Genomic DNA, 18,426 nt, shown 5'->3' with positions numbered 1-18,426 from the left:
CGAGCCATACCCGTTGACCATCAATTCCGGTGAGAGTTTGCGGAATGCGAAATTTCTAGAAAATCATGGATTCGTTGTAGATCCCATTGCAAATTTATTGCAGTTAGTTTTCTGTCAAACATTTCTGAACCAGCTGTGGAATTTGCGCTTCAGCCTGTAGTAGTAGTAGTAGTAGTAGTAGTAGTAGTAGTAGTAGTAGTAGTAGTAGTAGTAGTAGTAGTAGTAGTAGTAGTAGTAGTAGCAGTAGTAGATTTTCTGCTGATAGCCTACAGAAAGTTCAATCGCTAAGCCCAGCGGCGAAAACCTGAAATCTTATTATATACCGTGGTCCTTACACAATATACACTTCCGGTTAAAAGTCCAAATTGAAGAATGAATTAGGTTCCAGATCTAGCAATTATAGTTCACAACAACGGCTCTCAACATCAAGTCAATGAAGAGCAAAGCAGCATATACACACATACACACATAAACCAATAAGAGAAGGGAGGAAAACAACTAAGGTACCAGAAACGCCCAGATTATTATTTCCACACTGCACAGTGAATTTGCTTCGAATAGAATCGAGACAGATCAAAACAAAAGAGGATTAAATGATACCAAGGAGAGAGAGGGGGAGAGAGAGAGAGAGAGAGAGAGAGAGAGAGAGAGAGAGAGAAGGGGGTAGGGAACACCTAGCAGCCATTCTATTTTTCAAATGTATACCTCAGCCACTCCCCCACCGCCCTCAAACTCTCCCACCGAACCGTCTCATCCGGATCAGCCATCAACTCCATCACTCTCGCCTTAAGCCCCAGCTTTTCCAACTGCTGCCGTCTCTCCGGCACCTCCTTTACCAGACACCCGATATCATTACACGCAATCGCCAGAACGTGCGTGTGCGTGTCCCAATCCTTTGACATGATCTCCGCCAGCTTCTTGGGGATCTGGCCGCGGTCTTCGTCGAGGATGCGGCGGGCATTGTCTCGCCAGAAGGTCACATTGCGGTGGGGCGGGGACCAGCGCAGATGGCCTGTCTGCACCTCCGCCGTGTATTGGTCGAACGTGGTTTGTGTTTTGGTGTAGTCTTCCAGCATGTCTGAGAGAGCGTTGAGGTCGTCCAGCAAATCTGGATCAGAGAGGTGGCGGCCACTGAGATTGCTGAGGAGGGCTGGGAGACGGAGGAATACGGCCACTGGGAGAAGGCTGGCACGGTTGGTGGAGAGGAGATTGTAGAGTGTTGACAAGAGGAGGCGCGTGGTTTTTTCCTTGGGTGAAAGACGGAGTAGGTGGGTGCATAGAGCAATAATTTCTTGTTCTCTGAAGGAAAAGAGGTGTCAGAAAAAGTACCTATCAACAGGGAGTTTCATTATTTGATTCAGGACGACGGTGAGTCTCATACGATTCGAGTTCCTGGCCAATCAGGCTTCCTTCGAAGCTTAACTGCCAAATCACAAGGAGGACGTGATATAGAAGTTGTAAGCCTACTCCTCCACCGATACCTGATTCGAGGCTGCGAATAGTTGATGATCCGACTATGGTGCTTGAGTCATTGTTGTCCTTTAAACCCGCAGCAGCGCGGAGAATATCCATTAACGGATCGATTGTCGTGGCCCTCTGGCTCCAAAATATTTCTCTGGATCGTTTGGTTCTCAACAATGCAGAATACTGCTGGACACCAATGTCTTGTAATCCCGTATCTTGGCTCACGGTCAAAGTCGAGAGGTACGAATATAGTCGAGGAAGGGCCTCTGAATCGGGCACCGTGGGCTTTTTATTCGATACCAGCGATGTCGAAACAAGGCTAGTCAAGAAAGCGGAGGCGAGGAGAGGTATCGGGTCCTCTGGGTTCGAGGAGTGTTGGAGGAGAGGAAGGTAGTGTCGGTAACGCTCTGGCTCCTGAATCAGAAGCGAGGCGAGAGCGGGGGTATCTAAGACTACCGTTAATGGAAAACATGTTTTTATTATTGAAACATAAGGATATATGTATACCATTGATCAGGTCCGCCGCAAGAACCAAGATGTACTGGACTATATCCGTCCGCCGTGATGCGGACTCCAATATACTCTTTCCGCCGCTTCCGCCGACAAGCAGCGTTGCATAGGTTTTCAAATCATTCCCCACGGTTTTCTGCCGCACTTCCTTGCGCACCTTGTCGACAACCTTAATGCGCTTGAGCTGGTCCTCGGTGATATTTCCTGCTCGAACAGCGCCCTCCCAGGGTATAGGCCGGGCACGGATGTTGTTCTGCAGAGAACTAAGATAGGTAGGCGGATCCAACGACATCGTCACTGGCGATGAGAAAATAGGGGGCGACGTCTCGTAGCTGGAACACTGCAGCCTGGGAGACGTCAACGGTATGGTGTTCCGCGGCAGACTGTTTTGCAGGGACAAGCAAGGGACAAGGGACAAGTTGTAAGTTCCGGTGATCGATGACGGATTACGGTGGCTTCTACTTAGCTCAGCCGCGGCGCTAGGCGGTTGCGTGCCAAGCCCAACCATACAAACACAGACATCGACTTGCGACTTGCGACTTCTTGCAGGCGAGCTACAGGTTATGTTTTATAGAGATATGTCCTCTGCACAGAGCTGGATATTATCGGTCTCGTTTTGGTTAGCTATAACTCCAGCTGGCTTTTGGAATGCTCTGATATCCTGCGAGATTGTCCACCTGTGAGCTGACGACTCAACCCACTCGGTTGGTGGCTGATTGGTGCAAACCGCAGGAGGCCCGCCTGCCTTGCTTCAAGAATTGTTGAGCAGCTCTACTGAGCACATGCCAGACTGGCCTTGACACGCTCCCGCTCAATGACAGTGGTCTGGGGAATCCGCGTACGTGGGAGTTAGCTCTGATAGCGGTTCGTGGGGCAATACACCATGTCGACAAACCCTCAGCCCACAAAGCAGTCAAGATGGGGCGGTTTCCTCCAGCAAGCAATTGCGGGAGTCGAATCCAGGCTGGACACGATTCTGGCTGACCAGGACGAGGAAGATGGGGTCAAGGATGTTGATAAGGGAGGCAAACCACCACCGCAGCCATCGCTGCAGGCCCCAATGTCGTTTGCAAAATCTGTTTCACCTGGTACGCAACGCGACATTTGTCCCCCGTTTTGTCTCTTCGTTTCAGGGAGTCTGTCTGTCTAACCCGTCCCACAGCACCCGCTAGGAGCCCTTCCACCTCGAGAGCGAACGATCGTCTTCAAGAGCGCTTGGCGCGGGCAATGTCTAAACGAGAAAGCGCCACAGGGAGCCCTATTTCCCCTACAGAAACACTTTCACGAGCCACAAGCCCGCTTCCCGGCCACAATCACAGGACAAGCCTTGATAGCGTTACTGCAAGGGGGGATACTAGTGCTATGAGATACGACAGTGCGTCAATGTCGTCATCTCCTATCCCTCGATCAAGCCAAGATATTCAACCTCCGCCGCGGACTTCAAACGATATCCGCTTAGATGCGGATGAAAACCCTAATGGCTCCCATATCGAGGATGGCCAGAGAGAAACTAGCCCCTCAGGAGATGGGCATGTCGTTTCAAGGGCTGTAGAAAACTCCGTCCCTAAAATAGGAGTGACAGAACCAACGGAAACATCTACGGATGACTATGGAGGAGCCATGGCGCAAGTGAGAGCGGATCATGAAATGTCAGAGCTCCGATGGCAAGAAGAACTACACGCATATATTGAGAGAATCGATGCTTTGCAATCAAAATTAAAATATCTAGCAAAGGAGGCTGCGGAGTCCGCCAAAAATGCCGCAGCATCTGCGGAAGCCGGGAGTCTCGAGAAAAAGCTTCTTGAAAAGGATGAGCAGATTGCGAATTTAATGGAGGAAGGCCAAAAACTTTCAAAAACCGAGCTGGATCACCGAGCAACCATTAAAAAGTTACGACAAAGTATTGCAGAGAGTGCGAAGTCGCAAGCTGAGACTAAAAAGAGGCTAGAGAAGGTTGAGAAGGACTTAGTAAATGCAGAGGATCGAGCGAGTCAAGCGGAGATCGCGGAGCGGAAGGCCTTAGAAAGATTAAATTCTGTGTCTAAAGCCGAAAAACAACTTGAAACCGCGACCGCAGAACGTGAGGCATGTAACGCAACAATAACAGATCTGAAATCTCAGCTGGCAAGAGCTGTGTCAAGAGCTGAAGCAGCCGAAAGGAAAGCTCGGATGGAAGCTACAGAGGCCGAAAAACGCCAAATAGCCGAGCTTAGGGATGACCTCTCCAGCGCCAAGATAGAACGAGAGATCAGCGAAGAAAAGCTTCGAAGGGAGATCAGAGATTTGAAAGAAGGCATTGAGAGGGAGAAGGAACGCGCGAGAATCCGTGAAATTGAACTTCGCGGTGAACAGTCTGTGCTCGAGAGTAAAATGGAAAGCCTGCGATCGCGGGCGGAGGAAGTGTCTTCAAGCGCAACCGGCGAATCGCATGCAAAGCTCCTTCGCCAGATCGAAGTACTACAAACCCAGTATGCTGTTGCCAGCGAGAACTGGCATGGAATAGAAGGATCGTTAATAGCACGCCTAACCGCTGTCGAAACAGAAAGAGATGAGCTCGAACGGAGGGAAGGGGACTTGCGGAGGAAAGCCCGTGAAGCGGTATGACTGTTCAAAAGAGCCCTAATCAATGATAACGAAATCACTAATAGTTATTTAAACAGAGCCTCAAAGCCAAGAAAGTCGAAGGTGAATTGGAGAATTCCCGAGCCGTCATCCAGGAGATAGAGAGGAACCTCGAAGCATCAAAGCAGGAAATCCAAATCCTAACACGCAAACTCACAAAAGCAGAGAACGACTTTCTCGTTGTCAAACAGGACCTCGCTAAACAAAAGGAGGCGGAGTTAACGCTAATACAACGGCTTGAAGAGGAAAGGGCAAGATGGCAAGAACTCGCTCGGCGACCTTCATCCCCCTTCCTCCAGGAACCCCCAACGGGATCACCCATTACATTCAACCGTAAACAAATGGCCGTCCCCGATCCCACTCGGCCCACGTCCGACCGGGCGCTGAGCCGTAGATCCTCCTCAATCCCACCGGCCCTCTTCTCTGAGCTAACCACACCACCCTACCAAAATCACTTCTCACCCACAAACTCCAACCCGCAGCAACCTCGCATCACTCCCTCTCATGAATTCTCAGGCGATCTCACTCACGCCCAAACCTACGAGCCTGAAGAATATTTCATCGGCATGAGCACGCCTGTCACCCCATCCGCGCAAGGAACCCGCACCCACCATTCACGCGGCGTCAACGATATCATTTCCGTCTCGACAGTCGCCGCGGGGCCTTCCGTCCAAGTTGTCGAGCGCATGAGCACCACCATCCGCCGCCTGGAAAGCGAGCGGGCCGCGTTCAAGGACGAAATTGTCCGACTAACTGCGCAGCGCGACGAGGCGCGGCAGGAAGTTGTGGAGCTGATGCGTGAGGTGGAGGAAAAGAGAAAATGCGATCAGCGGATACAGGAGCTGGAAGCGACGGTCGAGCAGCTCGATCAGCGGTATCAGACTACGTTGGAGATGCTGGGGGAGAAGAGCGAGTTGGTTGAGGAGCTGAAGGCGGATATATCGGATTTGAAGAAGATATATCGCGAGTTGGTGGATAGCACGATGAAGTGAGGGGAGTTGAAGAACGAAATCATATGGTAATGGTATTGGGGAGGATGTGATCGTTGAGTGGCGGCTGGCGCGAGGTTTCAGCACCTTGTATGCTTTTTATTTTATGTGTCATGTTCATGTATATAGAAGGGCATATTTACGGGGGGTGCTCTCTATTTTATATGTTGGATAGATCTTGCAAGTATGTGGTGATGGCGTCATCGGTCATCCATGTCTTTTCACGTCTTTTAGAGAAGAAATCTTAATCATACATTAAATACGTATATCGTAACGTCAGGAGTGTTCTTTGGAAGGTTACGTCGTAGCCATCGTATATGACATATGAAAGAAAAAGGGGTCAAGAACAGTATCAAGCCAACTCAATACCTTCCCGCTCTGCAGATTCAAGTATATATTTCCGCACCTATAATAAGAACCAGGAAAAGCATTGTTCAGCACGCCCATGCGTCTTTGCCTATGGACCAGAGAAGGAAGCATACCTTGGAGTCAGGAGCCAATTCAATAGCCAGCTTATCACTGTTATCTCGTTTATCTACTTCCGCACCGGCTCGCAGTAGCACAAGGGCAGCCTCCCCATTTCCTTCAGCGATAGCATGATGCAGTGCAGTCGATCCGTCCACATCCGTTGCGTTTAATGGGCTCTTGCCCTCCTGTAGCAGCATCTTGATAATCGGCACGGATCCGACAGCCGCAGCACGGTGTAAGGCTAATTGGCCACGGTTATCTTTGAGCCTTGCGCTGCAATTGTGCGCTAGTAGCAGACGGACAGTAGACACGTTGACTTTTGAACTTGCGAAGTGGAGAGCGTTCTGTATGCGATTGTTTCAGTCGACATGGGGGACGTGGTGAGTTAGCTGTTTAGTACCCTCCCATAATAATGAAGTGAACGGCATAATAAACCAAAACTGACTTGGCCGTTAACACTTTGCATATTGACATCGGCATCTTTACGTAGCAAGAGTTCGATTATCGGGTCTCCTTCGCTGTCTTTCAGGCTCGCCGCAATCATGAGGGGTGTCCATCCTGATGCATCCTGGTATTAAACTTTCCGGTCAGGTCCCGCTTTCCACAGCATTTAGAAATGATAGGGGGAAAGAAAAGCGAAATTGTCGAGTAGAGCGACAGACCACTTCGTCAGGATCAAACTTTGGCATTTCGACTAGGAGTTCTACAATTTGAAATCGATTATACGCTACCGCCCAGTGGATGGGAAGGCGGCCATCGGGATCTTTTAGAAATGCCAATTTTGGATTTGCCTGGACGCATAATCGGGAACCGTAGATTAGTTATGCGATCACCCTTAAAACAAGCGCCAGGGCAATATAATGGCAATTGGATTTTCGCCTTGGTGGCAGCGGGGCAGAGCTCACATTGAGCAGAGATTCCACCACAGAAGCTAACACTTATCAGCATCCATCGAGCATTTCGAGAGATAGAAGGGAAATACTTTGTCCTTCTCGGGCGGCCTCATGGATGGCGTATTTGGTCTTATAATCAGGATCCATGGCGATATGAAAAATGCACAGCAGGCAGATCAAGTTCCATACGTATATCCACTATTTATATGTTGGTATTCTCTACAATAATTGCTGCGGCGGGGAAGCGCCGCAAGCGCCGCGGGAGGCTTGGCGTTGGTTAGTCACCCAAACTTCTTCAATAACTAATTCTATCTCCAGACGACAAACAGCGCTCTCAATCTACGCTTGCACTAAAGCGTTGTTTTTTGTGACCACTGAAATCCAGGATCGATCTTTTCAGACGCGCAAGCGCCCTCCCCCCAGTTTTTGAAAGCATACGGAAACTCCTCCAGATTTCGCAGAGATAATCGCGTTCCGAGACGCTGCCAACAGCTATGGAGGTTACTCCATCCCCTCCAGCGCTCGATCAAGTTGTGCGAAATTCGGCGAAGCGAACCCGCGATCTCTTCGGCTCCGATTATCTTTTACCCTCAGGATTCACCGCAAATCTCGGCGACTCGATTGGTGTGTCATATCGACGAAAAGTAGAGTACGATGATGTGCAAACGCTCCCCCCTTCCCTTGCTGAGAAGCAGGCAAAGGCAACAGCGAGCAGAACGAAACGCCCGAAGGCAAGGACTGGTGCTGGCATTGCTGGTACCGGGACAGAAACATCTGGCTCTTCAACTGCCCTCGTGAAATCTTCACCGGTGGCTGGCTCACAACAATCCAATGGAGATAATTTGCCTACGAGTCTTGTACGGCGTCCGATGGTATCTCAACAGCCAAAACCAGAATGGCACGCGCCCTGGAAGCTTATGCGAGTGATATCGGGACACTTGGGTTGGGTCCGCAGTTTGGCGGTGGAACCTAATAATCAGTGGTTTGCAAGTGGTGCAGGAGATCGAACAATTAAAATATGGGATTTGGCAACTGGCAGCCTTCGTTTGACCCTTACCGGCCACATATCTACGGTGCGAGGTCTGGCAGTGTCTCCACGACATCCATACCTTTTCTCTTGCGGTGAGGATAAGATGGTCAAATGCTGGGATCTCGAAACAAACAAGGTCATCCGACATTACCACGGCCATCTAAGCGGTGTCTACACCCTCGATTTACATCCCACTCTCGACGTCCTCGTAACAGGAGGACGAGACGCCGCCGCTAGAGTGTGGGACATGCGAACACGCAGCAACGTCCACGTGCTTTCCGGACATAGAACAACCGTCTCAGACCTGAAATGTCAAGAAGCTGACCCACAAGTCATTACCGCCTCCCTTGATTCAACCGTTCGGATGTGGGACCTGGCCGCAGGCAAAACCATGGGCGTCCTAACCCACCATAAAAAAGGGGTTCGAGCGTTGGCTGTCCATCCGAAGGAATTCACTTTCGCCAGTGCCAGCGCCGGAAGCATTAAACAGTGGAAATGTCCCGAAGGCGCCTTCATGCAGAATTTCGAGGGCCATAATGCCATCATCAATAATCTTGCGGTCAATGAGGATAATGTATTGTTCTCTGGTGGCGACAATGGCTCCATGTCCTTCTGGGACTGGAAGACTGGCCATCGATTCCAGTCTCTGGATACAACTGCTCAACCCGGTTCATTGGATGCGGAGGCTGGTATTATGGCTGCTACGTTTGATCGGACCGGCCTCCGATTGCTCTGTGGAGAGGCTGATAAAACTATTAAGATCTGGAAGCCGGACGACGAGGCGACAGAAGAGACGCATCCGTTGGATTGGAAGCCGACATTAGGGAGACAGAAATATTAATTTGGAATTTCTCCTGTTTCGGAATGTGTTGTGCTTTAAAATGTGCTTGTCTCCCACAATAATTTCGGTCATGCATTTGTCTGGCGTTGCGCAAAACTTTCGGATGGCGTTTTTCGAGCCCCTTATGTACGAATTATCAGAGGACTATAATTTTTTTTTTTTTTTTTTTTTTTTTTTTTTTTTTTTTTTTTTTTGGTGGCTTCTTATCCACTATATGAATTAGAGTGACAAGCATTTGAACGGGTGTTGCTACATGTTCATGTTTATCTCCTTGAAAAGCTCACCCTCTATTTTCACATATATAAACCCATCCTTTGTCTGAATCTAATGAATACAGCTGCATTTCGCTGATCAAAATACACCATAATCATTTAACGTTCTTGATATACGCTACATCCAAAAAAAAAAAAAAAAAAAAAGTCTTAAAAGAACCCAACTCATTGCTCAAAACCCAGTCCTAACATCTTCGCCTCCTCATCCTCCCGGAATGCAGCTCTCACATCCTCACTCGCAATCCTCAACCTCACCTTCCCACTTCTATCCGATCCCCCTAACGCATGTCCCATCCCAGACCCGCTTCCCTTAGCGCTCAACTCCCCTTCCAGAGCCAAAATACCAGAATTCATCAGCTCCACAGCGGCGAACCGCATCGCGCACACCCGTGATATGCGCGTATCGCTTCCCTTCTGCAACAAGTACGCTTTCAAGTTGCTGCTTGCCGCACCAGCGACTGCGACTGCTGCGTCGGCGACTCGCTTTGCTTCATCGAGGATGTCCCCGAACGTGGATTCGGTGATGCCGGTTCGACGGATGCGAGCCAGTAGGCCTGCAAGGAATACCTTGCCTGTTAATGGCAGACAGCGCAGTGACTGTTGGAGAGGTGTGGAGGTGGCTTCTTGGATGGCTTGTTTGATGGTTGTGATGGTAACACACGGGAGAGGGTTTGATTCCGTTTCTGAGATCGGTGGAAGCTTGTTATGCGCGGGTCCTGCCACGCGGTTTCGGCGCGATGCGCTTTTGCTTGGTGTTGGAGGGAGCGAGGATGTCTCCATGTCATCCATATGTATGCCATCTCCGTTGGAAAGCGAAAGGGCAGATTTTAGTTTGGCCTTTTCTGCAATTTCACTGGCTTGTTCTGCTATTTCCACTGCTCTCCGGCAAATGTCAAGGGCGCGTCGTGCATCTCCGCTAACTGCGGCAACTTTACGGCTTGCGAATTGAATGGCATCTGGGTCGACTAAGTTTCCCGGTACGTTGCTAAGGCGAGAGCCAATAATTTCCATTAACTCTTGGTATTTGTAGCCGGAAAATGTAATTCGGGTCAAGCCTAGACGACTTGATATTTTGTTGCTAAGGGTTCTTTCGGGCAGGTCCATCGTGTTGGCCACGGCTAGCACAATCAAATGGGAGTATCGCAATGCTGGCCAATTGAAAAAATTATACATAACCGATTGATTTTTAGTAACAAGCTGGTCTAGCTCGTCCATCAAAACAACGCAAGGTACCCGACGAGGGGACGGGTGAGAGAACTCCCGTTCCAGAAGATCAAGTGCATGAGATGGTGAAACGCGATCGCCTTTCAAGGCCTCCCAAAGCAATGAGTACGACTGGTGCGGATCCGTAACTTTCATGCCGTTAATCTCAACAAATACGAAGTCGTCTAATTCTTCTGCGAGCACGGACGCATTAAGCTGCGCTATCACTTCTCTAACAGTTGCGGTTTTCCCTGTACCGGGAGGTCCAGATATATAAATACATGTTCCAGTGCCGTCAGTGATGGCGAGACGCAGACAGTCGTAGACAGTGTTAAATTCGCTGTCTCGACAAGGAAGAGAAGCCGGGACGCTTGACACATGTAGAAGATTGCGGGCCTGTCGATATGGAGATGACGTAAAATGAGATGGAGAGAGTATTCGAGTTCCTAATGGAGTAAATTCTACTGGTTTCTTGACCACAATCCTGCCGGGGTTGTTAGCATATCAAATATGTATGCATTTATTTGAAATATATGGATGGATAGCGTACCTCTTATGAGTTGGAGTAGTTAGAACCTTCCGACGATGTCGGGATTGCGGTGTCCCTGCTACTGATGAGCTTTTGTGTTTTTTTCGTGGAGTAGTCGGCGCACTTCCGTTTTCTTTGACATCTGCATACTTTACTCAAATTCCATCAGTCTTAATTCAAACACAAAAAAAAGGGGCAATTGGCTACCCACGTCATCATCTGCTCCCTTTCGCTTTCGAGACCGCTTCAATCCAGCTTTCATAAAATCGATAAGGGCAAACAAGCCCTCTTCGGTCCCGTCGAAGATATCCTCCCATACAAATTCTTCGGTGTACTTCCCTTGAAGTTGATTGACACCTCTTCGGCAAATGATACATTTGTGGTACTCCGCCAATGCTGCTCTCCCTTTTGGGGGTATCCCGTTCGGGTACCGCTCCTCGAATGCAGCTCTTGATAGAACAATCGCTTTTCCATCTATCGACGTCAATGGGTTGACATTAAAATCCATAGTTATGTATTGTTCATTAGGCAAAGCATCTTCCCTTCTCTTGTTTTTCGTTCCCAGAAATTCATCCGGCGATGCGAACCACATGATATTGGCGCTTTTTACCAGGCTTCCGGTACCATCTTCGTCTTCATCATCCTCATCATCCCCCTCCTCCTCCTCTTCTAGGAACTCGCAAATGATACCAGCCCAGTCCTTTCCGGGCTCTGGGGACTTTAGCAGTACCGCCTGCCCCAGCCTGCACTCGAACGAGCCCATCCTTGCCCCTATGATTTTCTTTGTGGCTTTCCTCCGTGAACGATGTGGGACTTTGCGGTTTGTGGGCGTCATACAATTAGTTTCATCATCAGAATCGCTTAATCGGGTGTCTCCAGTAGAAGCTTGGTCCGCTTCGTATATCCATTCCCACGGATGGTCCTCATATCCAAGCTCGTCGTCTGAATCCTCACGGTAAACGCCGCCCTTTGTTAACCATTGTTTCGCGAGTTCCTCTGTTCGGTTTCGTTTCATTTTCCGCGTTTTCGGTTTTGTCAGTAGGAGCCATGTTGATAAACGAACCTGGACATTTCACATTTCATATGAAGTATCCCGTACGGAGTAGGTTGTTCTGCCTGTGGAAAACATCTGTAGTTTTCCGTGACGCGTCTACCGCGCCTCCTATTGGCCAATACGCGTAGCTACTAATATACACCTTTTAGGTTTAGCGTATTCAGGAACAAATAATCACGTGCTCCAGCTCAACCACCCGTGGACAGCTCAGAAAAACAATCATCAAAGCTTGAAATATCGCTTTCGGTTAGCGACAGCAGGGCTTGGAGAGGTGGTCTTGACAGCGTTTATTGCTGATGTTCCCGCTTAGTTCTTCGCCTCTTGCTGGTATATAATATAGGCTCAAGGCACCGAATTGCTTACAGTATCCGAGTGACCTCATGCAACACCGTTGAAATTTCTCACGCGCCAGCTCAACCCGCTTGGGCGTTCCCTCAAAACGCTGAGCAATCGCTCCTGTGCTTCCTTTACATTGCGTTGCCATGTCTCTTTTTGGGCAGCAAGCCGCTCAGCAGCCCCAGTCGACGGGGCTGTTTGGCCAGCAGACCGGAAGTCTATTCGGAGCACCACAGCAAGCGAAGCCCCTCTTTGGCTCTCTCGCCCAACAGCAGCAGCAACAACCTCAACAGCAGACCGGGAGTCTCTTTGGAGCAAGCACTCAGCAGCAGCAGCAGCAACCGCAGCAACAGCCAGGGAGCTTGTTTGGCGGTGTCCAACAAAACCAACAGAAACCAGGCGGGCTATTCGCTGGACTTGGGTCCAACACTCAAACGCAAACGCAACAAGGGGGCAATTTGTTCGCCGGACTTGGGTCTACTTCTACTACACAGCAACCCCAATCAACGGGAGGTGGCCTTTTCGGAGGTTCTTCAACGCAACAGCAGCAGCCTCAGCAACAGCCATCAGGCGGCAGCATGTTCTCGGCATTTGGCCAGAATATCCAGCAACAGCAACCACAGACACAGCAGGGTAGTGGACTCTTTGCAGGGGTTGGAGCAAGCACTCAGCCGCCACAACAGCCTTTCGGAGCTACACTTAGCGCTGGGCAGCAGCATCAACAACCACTCGGACAATCTCAACAAAACGGAGCGACGTTGTGGACACCGGGACAAGGAATGACTGGCGGTTAGTGTTGATCTTGATCTTTACCGAAAATCCTACACCGCACATTCCTGACTCTATTTCAATAGTTCACCGTACAGTACCAATGCAAATGAGCATTGTCACGGATAAGTGGCAGCCCACTAGTCGAAACTCCCCGTTTCGCGCCCACCTATACAACAATGTAGGCGAAGATAATGCGCCCTTCTTCCTGCAATGCAGGCCGACAAGATGACGAAACAAAATGGGAGGAAGCGCTGCGGAAAAGACCTGGTCCGGGTTACGTGCCTGTGCTCGTCCAGGGGTTTTGGGAGCTGGGAAAACGAGCACAGCGACAGCGGGATTTCCTCGCCATGATGCAAGTCCGCCTACATGAAATCAATAACGCTCTCACAGAGCTCCTCTCGCGTCACGACCTGAAAATTTCGGTTAAGATTGCCGCCTGCCGACGAAAACATACAGTCCTCAGTCAGAGATGTCTTGCCCTTGCGGCGAAAACGCAGATATTGAGGAATCGCGGGTACGCTATGGATGAGACCGAGGAGGAGTTGCAGAAGAAGCTTCACCAACTAGAGCGCTCCGTGTTCGACCCCTCCCTCAATGGCCGCACGGAGGAAATCTGGGCCAGAATGTTGGCTATCCGGGAACAGTCGAAGCGCCTGCAGCTGGAAGTGGAGAAAACTGGCCAAGAGTCTAACCAACAAGCCGACGATGAATTGGATGAGAGTGCCCTGAAGACGGCTAAGAAGGTATGCCATTACGACCCCGGAGCGTTTTCGCTTGGTATTCTGCGAGATTACTTTTTTGGCCCCCTTTCTGCTAACAAATCGCTCTAGATTCTGGAAAGCTATGCTGCACAGATCCAGCATTTGAATAAGGAGCTTGCCGCTGCGCAGAGGGATTTTGAAACAATACACGGATCTTCGACATGAAGTGTGCTTCCTGTGATTTCGGCTCTAGTGTTAGTTTTTTTAGTTTTATTGCTCTCCTTCTTCTTCTTCTCACATTCAATGTATTATCATGGAATTGTGCCGGAAATTTATTTTTCTATTTTCTTCTATTCCTCTTCTTCTCTTATGAGCTCAGGAATATATATCCCAGTGGCGTAACGGAGTGGAAATATTGTTGGAAACTATCAGCAATGGATCAGATCATCCTGTAAAACCCAAAAAAGAAAAAAATTGAGAGAGCTTTACTCTATATATACATATACATATATATATCAGTCCATCATTTTCATTTTACATCCCATAACCTAACCCTTCGCTTGCCGGATAAATAATTGTAGATGAAGAGCACAATGCAGAGATACATATACAATCCACATGAGTCTAGTAGCTATCACCAACCAAAAACCCACCCTCCCTGCCGCCCGGTTCTCTCTTTAGAGAAAAAGAGAAAATTATTTTAGGCAAACACCCCGTATCCATGATTTGGAAATCAGATAAAAAAAAGAAAAAAAAAAAAAAAAAAAAAAAGGGTTCCGCTGGGAACCAATCGAATCCGTTTCGTTTAGCTCAGAGTGTCTATGCGGATGCAGTGATTTGATAGACCCCTTTGATATGCTCTAAGGCACGGCTTAGAACAGCTTCTTGACAAAACTTATCGCGAATGGTGCTTAAAAAAAGAGAGAGAGGTCAGCGGAGCTCTTGTTTGGGGGGGCGGAGGAAATGGGAGGGCTGTATATATGTATATATGTATATATATATATATATATATATATAAGTTCACAACATACAGAGGTATAGGACAATACTGCCCGCAATGACCGTCTTCACCGTTTGATACGCCTCCTTTTCTCCAGCCTATAGAGAAAGATTCGCAAAGGCCATTTCACCATCTGTCAGTCCAGTCCGGTTTATCGCTACGTGAGGCAGGCTCTCAATCCCCCTTTCCGCTCTCATTTCTGATGTCTGCGTGCCAACTCTGCGAAGTGCAATGTCGAGCGGGATAGGAAATCGAAAGGGGGGGGGAAATAAATGAGTGGAAGAATAGGGAACGGACCTTTATCTCGACCTCAGAGAGCTGCGGGTGGCCTGTTCATTTTGTCAAGGAGGTTAGTTGATTTAATGGATTGAATACAGACTGGGGCTGGTCGTCTGGGAATGAGTCCAGTAACATACCTGGAGCAAACATATTGTAGGAGTTGAGTGACTTGGAGCTTCGAGAAGAGTTATGGGGGGATAATTCGATTGAACGGGAGGAGGGTTCTAAAATAGTATAGAGTAGATGTCGAAGTGGTATGAAAGAGAAGTCACTGACTGAAACTGGTGTTATTTCAATGCTTGGTTCGATTGTCAAATTATTTTTTGAGGTCTTGAAGCACGGGCCACCTGCCCATCGGACTCTCAAGAGCCTCGTCAAAAGGGCCAAAACCCGCCACCAGAAAAGCGCTTCCTTTCGACTGCAAACGCTTCAGCCCTTTTCCTCGCATTTATATGCGCAGCGCCTATTATATTCGCCCTGGCTACTCTCCTCCTCTTTGGTCCTTTTGCACTATCCGAAAGCGGTTTGCCCTTTTGCTGGCCTCGCTCCCTTTTGATTCCCTAACCCGAGAAGCCATCCCCTTCGAAGTCTTGACTTGACGCGCACCTCTGTCTCTAGACAGTAGATACGAAAAGAAAATAAAAGAAAGAAAGAAAGAAAAGAAAAGAAAAGAAAAGAAAAGAAAAGAAAAAAGGGACCTCTCACTACAAGGGCTCTTCCATCGTAGGAGCAGCTAGCCATGTCTGCCTCACCCGAGCCAGCAGCCGCAGAATCTCCCCTAGTGGACAAGGAAGATGACAGCATGCAACACAAGGAGGACGACATCGCGAAACTGGACCTTTCAGACGATGAATCTGTCCTTTCCGACGTCGACGACGCGCAGTTCGAAGACTTCGATGCCGCAAACGTTTCGATTGACGAGCGGCCGGCCATCGCCATAGACGAGGAGAACCTCAAGCTCATTGGCCGGCATAAGCGTGCACGCAATCAGGAGGAGGAGGAGCAGCGGAAGAAGAAGAAGAGCAAAGAGGGGCGTAGAGAGAAGAAGAGTCGCAGGCGGCAGGAGAGCGATGATGCGTTTAGTGGTGGGGAAGAAATAGAGGGAAAACGGGCGAGGAAGCGGAGGGAGGACGGTGAGAAGCGGAGTAGGAAGATTGTGGAGGAGATTAATGAAGAGGACCTGGACCCTGCTACGCGTATGTCTTCTTGACCTACATCTACGATTACGGTTTTATCTCGATTACTGACCAGGGGTAACATCTCCTTTTTTTTTTCTTCTTTGATTTTTACAGGTCGTCGCCGCGCGCTTGATCGTATGATGGATGAGCAGCTTAAGAAGCCTACCAAACGGCGTGCTCGGAAGGCGGATGGGATTGTACGTGAACAAAACTGTGCTTCTCAGCATCGGGGCCTGCTGGATATTGGCGGCGGGAAGAACGAGAGCGGGGCGCTAATGAATATTCGCTTGCAGGATCTCGCCGACCTGGCTGATGCGGAAATCGAAGATGTTCGAAGACGGATGACCGACGCGGCCAAGCTGGACAGTATAGCTCGGAAAGAGAACCGGCCCGCGATGCACAAATTGAAGATGCTCCCAGAAGTGGTTTCGCTCCTAAATCGCAACCAATATGTCAACAGCCTAGTCGACCCGGAAATCAACCTTCTCGAAGCGGTCAAATTTTTCCTGGAGCCACTGGACGACGGTTCCCTGCCGGCATATAACATCCAGCGTGATCTCCTTGCGGCACTAGGTAGACTCCCCATCAACAAGGAGACGCTCATTGCCAGTGGCATTGGCAGGGTCATTGTATTCTACACCAAGAGTAAGCGGCCTGAGATTGGGATCAAGCGCCAGGCGGAGCGTCTTCTCGCCGAATGGACCCGTCCGATCCTGCAGCGCAGCGATGATTATTCGAAGAGAGTCTACGAGGAAGCCTATTTTGATCCCAGGTACGTCTTTAATTATTTTCCATCTGACACAGAAAGAGCCACCCAAAGCCACCCCCCCCCCCCCCCAAAACTTGCTGATTTGTAACACCCCTCCCACACACAGTCAACTTGCTGCTCGCAACCAGGGGGTATCAGCACAAGCCACCGCTGCAGAGGCTCGCGCACGAGAACTGCTACCGCCTCGCCTCGCCAACCGAGCGCGTGTCGAAGCTGGACACACCTCGTATACCATTGTGCCGCGCTCGACCACGGTGCAGGAGAGCAGATTTGCGCGTCCCCTGGGCGCAAGTGGCGAGGATCGATTTAGGCGGATGAAGGCCCGACAGGCGGCAGCGATGAAAGCGTCGAAGAGGTAAAAAAGCTTTGTTGACAAGGTGAAAAGCATTCATTCCTGTCTTGGGGGGGGGAGGGGAGGACGCTGGGACACAGGGACCTGGTGAAGCCGAAACGACAGTTCTGATCAAGTGTCTATCTCTCTCTCTCTCTCTCTCTATCTCTCTCTCTCTCTCTGTGTGTGTGTGTGTGTAGGTTGCCTTATTGCTACCATTCCGAACTGGTCTATTATTCCTCCAGTGATCTCGTTTTGTCATGTGCTTCGTGCTTCGTCTTGATCCTCATTGTTGTTATAACTCCAATCGACTTTTGCCTTTCCGTAGAGCCAGGACGGCGTTTTGGCGGGGGGTCCTTTGTTTCTCAGCACGCAATCTGTGATCTGTGATATAAAAACAAATACAAAAAATACAACGACACTGTGTTCCCCTTTTGCTTCTTTAATCCTTCCTAACAAATCCAATATACATAAGCCCAACCTTGGAATCAACTCAAATACCACGCTGCAGTGACACTCTGCCCGCCGCTGATTCGCCGGTCCAGCCTGCCAGCCCAGCCCAGCGCCGAGCTGTTCCCGGGATCCCGCGGAGAAACCGGAAATGCAGCCAGGTACCCGGTACCTCTCGATCCACGTGGATCCCCGCCGCGACACAAGTCACTCTGGACGTGGAGTGACCTGGAGTGACCTTCCCCCCGTTGTTGTCGGATGAATTTTTCCAGTGAGCTGTGTCTCCAGAACGCGAGTCATAATTAGATAATCCGGCGGCATCACCGAACGCTGAAAGTCAACCGGTTAAGAGGACGAGGATTTCCTTTCTCTGGATCGCTTGTGTGTTGTTTCTTTGGAATATCCCCCAAACCCAGCATCCAAACCCAGCATCCACATCCAACATCCAACATCCAACATCCAACATCCACTCTTCTTCCTACATCACAACCGTCACAGCCACTTCATCATGAAGGTCCTCTCAAAAGAAGAAGAAAATGCCCACTACAGGTAAGAAACTCCCGGCGCCGTCCAGCTCACAAAGGCAAACCCCCAACGGCCATGTCTCTCATGCTCTTAACTGAAACTACCCCAACGAACTGATTCATTCTTTCTTCCTTTTCTCCAGAGCCGTTCTGCGTGGAGGCACAGTCGGCACTTTCCTTGGCCTTGTGGGCGGCACGGCTGCCCTGCTTGC

At 49.6% G+C, this 18,426-nt stretch overlaps 8 protein-coding genes across 8 annotated transcripts; 4 read left to right on the top strand and 4 right to left on the bottom strand.

The window, feature by feature from the left end:
- Positions 1-114: 114 nt before the first annotated feature.
- Positions 115-2,266, bottom strand: HCAG_03440 (conserved hypothetical protein; the record flags this gene model as incomplete). The annotated part of the gene is made up of 5 exons (XM_001541293.1): positions 115-311; positions 508-551; positions 706-1,299; positions 1,382-1,910; positions 1,972-2,266. The coding sequence occupies 5 exons, from the start codon at positions 2,264-2,266 to the stop codon at positions 115-117; spliced, it is 1,659 nt and encodes a 552-aa protein (XP_001541343.1).
- Positions 2,267-2,857: 591 nt separating this feature from the next.
- Positions 2,858-5,588, top strand: HCAG_03439 (predicted protein; the record flags this gene model as incomplete). The annotated part of the gene is made up of 3 exons (XM_001541292.1): positions 2,858-3,062; positions 3,137-4,572; positions 4,635-5,588. The coding sequence occupies 3 exons, from the start codon at positions 2,858-2,860 to the stop codon at positions 5,586-5,588; spliced, it is 2,595 nt and encodes an 864-aa protein (XP_001541342.1).
- Positions 5,589-5,937: 349 nt separating this feature from the next.
- HCAG_03438 (conserved hypothetical protein) lies at positions 5,938-7,093 on the bottom strand (the record flags this gene model as incomplete). The annotated part of the gene is made up of 6 exons (XM_001541291.1): positions 5,938-5,991; positions 6,068-6,397; positions 6,499-6,621; positions 6,716-6,844; positions 6,959-6,984; positions 7,036-7,093. The coding sequence occupies 6 exons, from the start codon at positions 7,091-7,093 to the stop codon at positions 5,938-5,940; spliced, it is 720 nt and encodes a 239-aa protein (XP_001541341.1).
- Positions 7,094-7,440: 347 nt separating this feature from the next.
- On the top strand, positions 7,441-8,817 carry HCAG_03437 (pre-mRNA splicing factor prp46; the record flags this gene model as incomplete). The annotated part of the gene is made up of 1 exon (XM_001541290.1): positions 7,441-8,817. One exon carries the CDS (start codon positions 7,441-7,443, stop codon positions 8,815-8,817), a length of 1,377 nt encoding a protein of 458 aa, XP_001541340.1.
- Positions 8,818-9,254: 437 nt separating this feature from the next.
- HCAG_03436 (conserved hypothetical protein) lies at positions 9,255-11,836 on the bottom strand (the record flags this gene model as incomplete). The annotated part of the gene is made up of 3 exons (XM_001541289.1): positions 9,255-10,776; positions 10,843-10,970; positions 11,033-11,836. 3 exons carry the CDS (start codon positions 11,834-11,836, stop codon positions 9,255-9,257), a joined length of 2,454 nt encoding a protein of 817 aa, XP_001541339.1.
- A 521-nt stretch (positions 11,837-12,357) lies between these two features.
- Positions 12,358-13,908, top strand: HCAG_03435 (predicted protein; the record flags this gene model as incomplete). Its single annotated transcript, XM_001541288.1, has 3 exons — positions 12,358-13,000; positions 13,199-13,725; positions 13,813-13,908. 3 exons carry the CDS (start codon positions 12,358-12,360, stop codon positions 13,906-13,908), a joined length of 1,266 nt encoding a protein of 421 aa, XP_001541338.1.
- A 647-nt stretch (positions 13,909-14,555) lies between these two features.
- Positions 14,556-15,112, bottom strand: HCAG_03434 (predicted protein; the record flags this gene model as incomplete). Its single annotated transcript, XM_001541287.1, has 4 exons — positions 14,556-14,593; positions 14,715-14,781; positions 14,981-15,012; positions 15,100-15,112. The coding sequence occupies 4 exons, from the start codon at positions 15,110-15,112 to the stop codon at positions 14,556-14,558; spliced, it is 150 nt and encodes a 49-aa protein (XP_001541337.1).
- A 589-nt stretch (positions 15,113-15,701) lies between these two features.
- HCAG_03433 (conserved hypothetical protein) lies at positions 15,702-17,268 on the top strand (the record flags this gene model as incomplete). The annotated part of the gene is made up of 4 exons (XM_001541286.1): positions 15,702-16,158; positions 16,255-16,337; positions 16,434-16,912; positions 17,016-17,268. The coding sequence occupies 4 exons, from the start codon at positions 15,702-15,704 to the stop codon at positions 17,266-17,268; spliced, it is 1,272 nt and encodes a 423-aa protein (XP_001541336.1).
- Between the last annotated feature and the right edge of the window lie 1,158 nt (positions 17,269-18,426).

This window comes from Histoplasma capsulatum, genomic scaffold (genome assembly GCF_000149585.1).
Source record: "Histoplasma capsulatum NAm1 scaffold_3 genomic scaffold, whole genome shotgun sequence".
NCBI classification, from domain to species: domain Eukaryota; kingdom Fungi; phylum Ascomycota; class Eurotiomycetes; order Onygenales; family Ajellomycetaceae; genus Histoplasma; species Histoplasma mississippiense.
The sequence above is the reverse complement of the archived record's forward strand: the minus strand, read 5'-3'. Positions and strand labels throughout refer to the sequence as shown.